This window comes from Rhipicephalus microplus, chromosome 1 (genome assembly GCF_043290135.1).
Source record: "Rhipicephalus microplus isolate Deutch F79 chromosome 1, USDA_Rmic, whole genome shotgun sequence".
Taxonomy (NCBI): Eukaryota; Metazoa; Arthropoda; class Arachnida; order Ixodida; family Ixodidae; genus Rhipicephalus; species Rhipicephalus microplus.
The window spans coordinates 148,794,738-148,804,052 of NC_134700.1; the positions used below are offsets into that span (position 1 = coordinate 148,794,738).

The following is a 9,315-nucleotide window of genomic DNA, read 5'->3' on the forward strand; positions in this document are numbered from 1 at the left end:
GTACGTGGAATCTGTCGAAATTTTTTTTTCATTCAGAAAGAAAAATGACTATCTATGCTGAGGTGCTCAAACCTGTTCAAGGACAGATCATGCGTCGATTTTTTAAGCCTCTTTGTGAGTATGCGCTATAGAAACCAAGATGAACATTCACTCAATCACGAACAGGTACTTTCACTAAGGTTCTGTGGTGCCAAAAAGGGCACAGCCGAACGGAGCGGTTACCATTGTTTCGGCAATGACACTCAGTTGTATGGCAATACCTGTTTTTTTACACCGGAAGCTGTTATGGGATCAGAACACGGGTCACGTGCAGCGCCGGTGTCCGTAACCAGTATCGCAAGAAATAAGCAGAAAAAGCTTAATAAATAAAAAACACCAAGGACACAATGGGATTCGAACCCGGGCCCACTGCGTGCCAGCCCAGTATTCCACCACTGAGCTACGCTGGCTCCTGAAACTCATTTCAAAGCTGGCCTTAGGCAGGCTCGATGGCCGGAAAGGAACCGCGTTAATATGAGTAATAAAGAGCTTTAGAACATCAAACGAACAACCTGGCGTCACACAATGTGAATTGCGTAACGATTGAGTCGTCCAATGCCCCAGCCTATTAGAAAACTTGTTCTTGATCACCTATACTCACTGTGGCGCACACCCACTTCAGGCATAATTCTTCATCGTCACCAGCCAGTGGATCAAAATGCTGCACAATATTCTTCGCATGTCTGTAGCGGATACCACGCTTCTCCGAAAAATGACACATGCATAACATAATGAATGCTGGCCTACTACATAATAAATCATAATTATTTAGGGCGTAGTGGGTATCCAGCGAGTGTGCTTGTAGCAGTTACCCAAAGAGTGCTTAGAAAATGCTTCGAAAGACCGCTCTTCCAGCTTTCGTTCTGACTGTGTTGCGTGTTGTACGCCGGCCTATCGTTTTTTTTTTCTTTCTTTTAAGTTTTGCGGACGCTTCATGGAGTGCATAATTGCTATTAAATCTTTATTTGGAGAATTGAATAGATAACTTCGCACACAGACAATTAATTGCCAAACATCGTTCCCAGTGCTTCTCACATGGGTGCCGCAGAGCTAAAGCTGCTTTGCCGAGTAAGGGAGAGGGGGCGGGGAGGGTTGTGCAGCCCTACGTTTAAGCCTTGCTTACGACAAAACCGTGAATTTGATTCAATAATGAATCATTCGGCATATTTCTCAAGTGTCGAAGTGTACCACGTAGAAAACGCATATAAGTGTCTTTCAAGCTGAGCCACATACAAAAATTTAAATGTCCTGGAAGTAGCCACTTCTACAAGAAGGGATAACAAGCTTTTCTATCAATATATATCTTCTTTGTTTCTTATAGAAGCCGTTGTTATTCCCTCCTCTGCATCGGCCTTTCCTTGTCATTGGCGAACATAATTATAAGGCTAATTGCTCTTAAAGCTTCTGTTTATTTCACCACCTCTATACCGTGTCAGTCACTTTTTACTCTTTGTATTACTCTCGAAATAGAGTGTAACTACGATTACAATGCCAAAGATTTTGCATGATAAGCCTGCAGGTCTGTTGAGTGATAGCATTGGTATCGATGCTGACAGTTTTGTTGTCCTTGCTGTTTGCTTTAAATAAATGCATACTTCAAGTGCACTGCTCATTCTTGCTAAATCCTGCTCAGTGTCTATTTTGTTGTCACTAATTTTATTTATTAGTTTGCCCTTAACGCGCAACGTAATGGAGGAATCATGTGTGGCAATCGAGGTGCCTTCTTCTGGGCCCTCTCTTTCTTTATAGGTCCCGGCTGCGGCGGCTGCATTTTCGATGGAGGCGAAAATGATGTAGGTCCGTGTGCTCAGATTTAAATGCGCGCTAAAGAACCCCAGGTAGTCAAAATTTCTGGAGCCCTCCCCCGCGATGTCTGTAATAATTATATGGTGGTTTCAAAATGTTCCTTTATAGGGCCTGAAGCATTGCATATTTTGCACATCAGATCGACTAGTACAATTACCTCTACACAAGCACGGTCGTCGAGAGCCCAGCGCCAAACAGCGCTCTTTCCTCTCTCACGTGCTAGGCTTGTTCCTTTTGCGGTATGCTTTCTCTTTACACCGGGCACCTCATTCTCTCCAGCTGACCGACTGTGTTACACATGTTCTCAATCACTTCCGCCTACGCACACCCAACGCCTTCATCTTTTTTTTTATTTTATTTGAATCAAGCCAACCTTCGATGAGTACAGCTCTGTGATGCCTGCCTGCTGCGTGCAGGCAAATCACAAAGGCGGTAACAAGCAGCGGGTAAAGAAGGGTGACTCTGAATGGAAAGCTCCGCTCACAAGACTCTGCCAGTCGTGCCGCACGGTATGTATCAACGTTTTTTTAGTGTCCTTTAAATATAGAGAATTTTATAGCTCATCAGTGAAAGAAGCTCAATTTGTTGTTTCTTGCCTTAGGCGAGCCTGTACTTTAGCTGTTTCTTTCGACGGAAAGTTGTATAAGCTCGAAATTTCGACAACGTCAGATGCACGATACGTGACGCTGCACGACGTGTCCGCAAAATGAGAAATTGTAAAATGCACACCGCAGAGATTTCTTTTTCTTGGTTCAAGATTATTTTTTTTTGTGTCCCTTACGCTGCGTTATGCCTTCTTTGCTTGTTTGTTTTCTTTTACTACATGCGGTGTTGCAACCTTATTTCAATAGCCGATCTCGGGAGCAACGTATCACATTTCATGTGATACATTGCTAAATTTTTCAAGGCTGTGCCAGTCACGTTTGTCCATCGTATTACGCGATGACACAGCACCAGTGATCAATCACCAGCACAGCCTGAATGTGAGCAAATGTTTTTTTTTCACAACACCGTTCCTATGAATATAGAGAAGACCCACGACATCCGTTCGTACCACACGTAGTTTTTCTAATATGGACATATGTGTTATGGTTGTGATTATTAGGAAGCACTGTCTCTCCGATGTTGACCGTTTATAGCATTCTAGTTGGTGATGCGCAATTGCGGCCATGCACGAAAAAGACAGATGTACTACTTGATGGTTTACTCACTTTTACTGTGTCGTAAACAGAACTCAAGGGCGTGATGTTATACCACGCAAAGCATCAACAGCAGCGTTATGAACGTGCAAGTTTTAGCGACCACGGCTGCTGAAGACCCTCGATTTTGCAGTTCACGAATGTTTAGTTCACCCTATACCTCTGCGAGACCATATTGAATCGTGCAATTGTGGGAAGTACAGCAACGCAGCACTTTGATGTAGCGTTCGTTGAGAAGCTTCTTTTTTATTTTTAGTTCTTTTTTATATCTAGACGAACTAAGATGCTGATGAAGATAAAGGTGGGACAGAGGTTCTGCGGTTTGGCTCCCACCAATGAAGACCCTGTGCACGTTTACGACTATCTCTAGACTCCGAGCAGAAATTCTTACACATTACTTTAGACTCGAAGCTAGCTCTCATTCCTAATATTAAATGATGAAAGCAAATTATCTAAAAATATTTTAACTTATTAAAACTTCAAAATGTGCTAGTAAAGATCTATTTATGTTTCGAGTTTCTCTCGCACTTGGTGTCATCGTTGTAAGCGCTGCGCCGACAAAAACGCTTAATCTAGTGAAGTTCAAGCACGGTCAAGGTGGGATAGTGAATGTAGGTACGATATGCGCATATATAAGGGTCTCGCAGATTCATCTCTTGATTACGGCGTTATGGTGTCTACGTCTGCTACAAGCAGAGCCCTGCAAACATTGCACCATGTTCGTGATATGGACAGCTGGCTTGGCATCGATCCTTCAGTACAACCTCAATATGTACAGTGTGCCTCAGCTAACTTTAGCCAGAGTTTAAAAATATGCCGCCACACGCAATTACGATGCGACCAAATGCATGTTGCTCACCATTGCTCGGAGTAAGACTATTTTTTCTGTTCTAAATAATTGTTTAATTATAACTGTTTAATTAACTAACTTTTGAAGGAACAAATATGGATAAAAAATTTCAATTAGAAAGCTGAAGACCGGTTTACTAAACGTCCGGTTAAACAGTTTTGAACTTTGTCTGCTGGCTATTAGTGTTTATCTGCTAATTACAAATGCCCGTGAAGCACAAAAAATAAAACTTCACAAACCCACTCGCGCGCCAGCGCGCACGATGATTCTAGTGCTCCTTAACGTTTCGCATTACCTGTCACCCGTGCACAGCTTGTGGTATTGGGCGCGAGGCCCACCACTGGAAGCGCGAGCGCTGCAACCGCTGTGACGTGCATGGTTGGATCACGTGATCTCGCCTCTAACTGGCAAACGAAAGCTGGCGGCTGTATGCATTGTTTTTACCGTGCCTTCGCGGTGTTTTCATTTGTGAACAACGTTGTCTTGCTCTGGCTTCATGTGTGTGGACTCCTGCTGACTACACAATCTGGAAAGTTGCAGTAAAAGTTACCGGCGGCGTGCGACAAAGCGCTACGTATACGTGAGAGCACTGTCACGGCCGCTGGCTATGCCACTGTCACCTCTCTCTTACTCTGTTCTGGTCGTTATTTCGAGCCCATGAGGTAAAATTAGCATCGACCATGAATGCTGGCATAAAAGCAGAATGTTGCAGTTACCACACGGAAGCCTCGTTCACAACAAAAATTGAATGTGAAACCAGTCCAATTATTTATATTTTAAAATAGGACGTCGGTGTTAACAAGTGGGGGAAGTTGCCGTCATTACATTAAAAAGTGTGCGTGTTTTTCTGAATTGTCGGAGGGTCAAGATATAGCCCGGAAGTCCAGTTATTTTCCATTCATTTTTTGTTACTTTTCACTCCGCATGCATGGTGGAGTGAAACTCCGCATGGTGGCACCACAGTATGTCCTCGCGCTCAATATAGGTATATACCTGGCGTGCTTCAAAAAAGTGACGACGGTATTTATGTCATGACAAGACAGGCATTTCATACAGATAGATAGATAGATAGATAGATAGATAGATAGATAGATAGATAGATAGATAGATAGATAGATAGATAGATAGATAGATAGATAGATAGATAGATAGATAGATAGATAGATAGATAGATAGATAGATAGATAGATAGATAGATAGATAGATAGATAGATAGATAGATAGATAGATAGATAGATAGATAGATAGATAGATAGATAGATAGATAGATAGATAGATAGATAGATAGATAGATAGATAGATAGATAGATAGATAGATAGATAGATAGATAGATAGATAGACAGACAGACAGACAGACAGACAGACAGACAGACAGACAGACAGACAGACAGACAGACAGACAGACAGACAGACAGACAGACAGACAGACAGACAGACAGACAGACAGACAGACAGACAGACAGATAGATAGATAGATAGATAGATAGATAGATAGATAGATAGATAGATAGATAGATAGATAGATAGATAGATAGATAGATAGATAGATAGATAGATAGATAGATAGATAGATAGATAGATAGATAGATAGATAGATAGATAGATAGATAGATAGATAGATAGATAGATAGATAGATAGATAGATAGATAGATAGATAGATAGATAGATAGATAGATAGATAGATAGATAGATAGATAGATAGATAGATAGATAGAAACGCATAATCACCCAAAGTACTGGCAGTTCATTAAAAAATAATTCGCTTTTAATAGTGGTTCCAGCATCAAATTACCTTCATCCACTGTTGCGTACAGCGTGCCTGTAAAACCGGTGTATCACCATATTCTGAGCTTCAGTGCCTCGCGTTGCTTCTGGCAAGCTTCGTAAAGTGTGCTCCGTTTTTGCATTATAGATTATTGATGGTACCTAGGGTAACATTTTCTGCATAACGAAGCCCGGTCATGAGAAGCTTTGGCCACACTTGGCCCCTGCGCCATTGAATAATGTCACTTTATCATTGCGCAGCTCGTTTTAATACCAAAGGTGTTACATGACGCCGTTATATTTCGAACTTACAATTCACAACAGTTAGGGAGGAGATCAGGAGTCTAAGCAGGGTATTCCTTTCATGCTCGCGAAAGCTGTGCAATCGCAAGCATTCAGAGTGGCGCCGTATGTACCAAAGGGGGACTGAACAAGCAAAACCAAATTGACGGTAGTTCTGAACAATTGCTTGGCGTCATGCAGCGTGCCCGAAAGAGAACGCGGGCATTCTATCCGCGGGGCGACAACCAACGAAGCCTTGTCTTTCGTAGGAGCCGTAAAGCCCCGCTTGTTTCGATTAGGAAAGAAAAAAAACGCACAAATGCCAACGACAGCAACAAGCTCGCCCAACCTATAGGTAGGTGAGTGAAGAATAGCGCGTGCTAACAAAGGCATTATTACGTATACAGAAAGCTTCACATATTTTGTAGACTTGTCTTTAATTTTCTCCCAGTCACACGAAGGAAATACAAATGAACAGGAGAAAAAACGTTGGAACAATGTGTTAAGAAAAGCCGAGTTCATTCCCCTGTCGCTCTTGCGGTATGCTTCAGTTGACGTGCGAGAATGGCAAGGTTTGTTCACAAACACTGAAATCTTCGTTGATTAAGGAAAAAAGTACGCACTGGTGTCTCAGTTTGTGAAAAAAAAGAAAAATAAGTATTCCACTTAGGTCAAGGTATTGGTGCCTTTGTGCTTTCCCTGCTGCACCAGTGTGCAGCGTGATAAAACATACCGCGTGGGCGGTCACTAATGAATTGCGAGGTCATACAACAAGTTTTCTACCTCTGTTGCTTTCCTCTACAGCTGAAGATGGGAAAACGTGAGTCATATAAGAACCTCGGCGAACCCTTGCATCCTCTCACTCGGCCTGACAAGAAGGCGACCACGCTTTTCTGTCAGCGGGAGCAGCAGCAGCACTAGCAACAACATGAACGCGCAGGTACGTACGAGGAAACCGAAATATATCGGTATTATGCCCCCTTAAAAGACGGACAGTGAACGCACACACGACTGCGTGAGACCACAAATTTGGTACTACTTGATGCGTTGTGTAAACAAAGCAGTTCGAGGTCACAGATCAAGTACAGGCAAGCACTCAAGTTTGATTTTACCGAAAAGATGACGCATACTACACGGTCACGCTGAGGAACTTCGGAGTCTGTATAAACCATATCTAATACACCATATATTGTGTGAATGAAATATTTTGACTGCAGTAACATTAGGTCTAAAATATTTTTGTGGGCTGTTAAAGGTTGGGGGTATCATGATGTACGCAGCCTAAATAACTGTTGCGCTGACACTACACGAAAATAGTTGAACTTTTGTCTATTCAGAAAAAACGTGAGGTTGAAAAAATAAAATGTAGAGTGGAAAGAACTTGAAAATAATTCTGCAATAAGAACTCGCAGGATAGGCGCCATGGCTCACACCTGCCTCGAGCCCCACGGTGCCATCTCTTTTTATTTTGCCGTGCTGCTCCGGTGACTTACATTATAACTTATTAACACAGTCTTTAATAAAACTAAGTTGGTTGTAATCACCAACGGGTTTCTTCGTGTACGTTTGTGCATGCGATACTTTGGCCATCCCACAGCCTCCTATTTCTGCCTGTGTGCCACATGAAGTAGCAAGCGAAGTCTAGATTAGACAAATGCCTTCAGATATAAAACTCTGTTTCACCATCTTCTTTTTGCTTGGCAGTGAACTGGCTACAATTTAGTAAGCCTAATTGTAACAGCAACGTTTATGTGTCACAAATGTTCTTGAAGGCCTGGTTTCTGGAAGCAGGTCCGAATATCTGGTACCCTGAGTCAGCCATATCACATTTACGTATTAGATGGACACTCCAGATAAGCTACCAATTGTCTGTGGGGCTTCCTCTTGAGTTCGAAGATAACACACATCACAATCAATCTCTTGATGATAGTGTTTCAACCATGAGTGTTTCAAGCATTTTATGAAAGTAGCAGAAAATGTTGAATATAGCCACATTTGTTATGGAATTACCACTTGTGCCAAACACACCTAGCTCAGTAAATCTTCTCAATTGTTTTTGTAGGACTGGACCCTAATCGACTTCATAATTCTTAAAATGAAGCTGCGCATGCGTGTAGAAGATAAACTTAAAGGCATTGGAAATGATTACAACGATATCCAACATTCATACAGTCACTGCTCGTCTGGCAAGGTGGTTCGTTTGTAAATGCAAAGCATTTCTTTGCGTACTGCATGCACTTTTGGTATCTATCTATCTATCTATCTATCTATCTATCTATCTATCTATCTATCTATCTATCTATTTATCTATCTATCTATCTATCTAGCCACTTCTCGGTGCTGTCTTGATTCCTCCCTTAACTTGGGGTACATCAAAATTAGTACGGGTGATTACGACGGCTTGCCAAATACGACTTGCTGGTTATGACACGAAAAATGTTACGATCCCGTCGCGTCCGTCGTCAAACACTTTCAAAAAGAAAAAACTGTGGCACACACCCGGGGGCGGGTATGTGAGACTACAGAGCAAGTGTTATTGGCAGAATGAAAGCCTACGAGATGTATAGGTGTCTCTCTACCCATGGAGAAAATATGGATGAAAACCTTCATTTCATCTATTGATTAGTAAGTGGATTTCATATACCTGTAGAGGAAAGAATACTAGCTTTCCTTACTTCGTAACTTAACGGTTACGTGAAGTATGCATACCTCGCCAGTTCCTCGAACTCCTCGCACCACGCTTCCTCCCCGCGCTGTTATGACGCGTGCACGGGGGAACCTCGCTCGGTCGTTGGCGATGTCTGCACAACGATTACGTAATCACAGACGTCGCGTTACGAAGACGGCCTAGTTACGACAAAAGACTACGCCAACGCCTGTCCGGTGTATGAGAAGGGTGAGAAAGACGGGCGAGGAACTGAAACTAGCCGACGCCTGTTACTCCCTCAATTCAGCCCATTCTTACTGCGGTATGTTGACATTGTGCACATGCGCAGTTATTTCTTCAATGGAGATATTGAACCACGGTGTTTATTGATGATCCTTTAAGATTTTTTAGGCAGACGTAACCAGTAATTAAAAAAAAAACTTTCAATAAACCATCTGGATTAACCCAGTGATAAACACCACAGCCCCATCTTTAAGCTTGACTAAAGGGTCTGAGCAGAATGCGCCAGCAGTACGCGAAATGATAGAGTATACAGTAGAACGGGAAGGGCAACGGTGGCTGCGAGAAAACCCCGAAGTTATTGAAGCCACCTACGCGAACGACAACGCGCCGTAGATCTGCGGGAAATTCGAAAACTCGGCTTCAGCACGACTCTCTGCGTACGAAGTTACGGGTTCCTTTCGAGTCATGCCTCTCACACTGTGT

General features: G+C 42.6%; 1 protein-coding gene across 2 annotated transcripts in view; it reads left to right on the forward strand.

The window, feature by feature from the left end:
• Nucleotides 1-1,945: 1,945 nt before the first annotated feature.
• The window catches only part of LOC142768849 (uncharacterized), a 13,616-nt gene continuing 6,246 nt past the window's right edge, over nt 1,946-9,315 (forward strand). The window contains exons 1-2 of one of the 2 annotated variants that reach the window (XM_075871232.1): nt 1,946-2,354; nt 6,747-6,882. In XM_075871232.1, the coding sequence (XP_075727347.1) occupies nt 6,871-6,882 (12 nt within the window). In that variant the 5' untranslated portion in view covers nt 1,946-2,354; nt 6,747-6,870. Of the gene's footprint in view, nt 2,355-5,725; nt 6,298-6,746; nt 6,883-9,315 lie in introns of those variants that run through there. The other variant, XM_075871237.1, reaches the window with a different exon arrangement.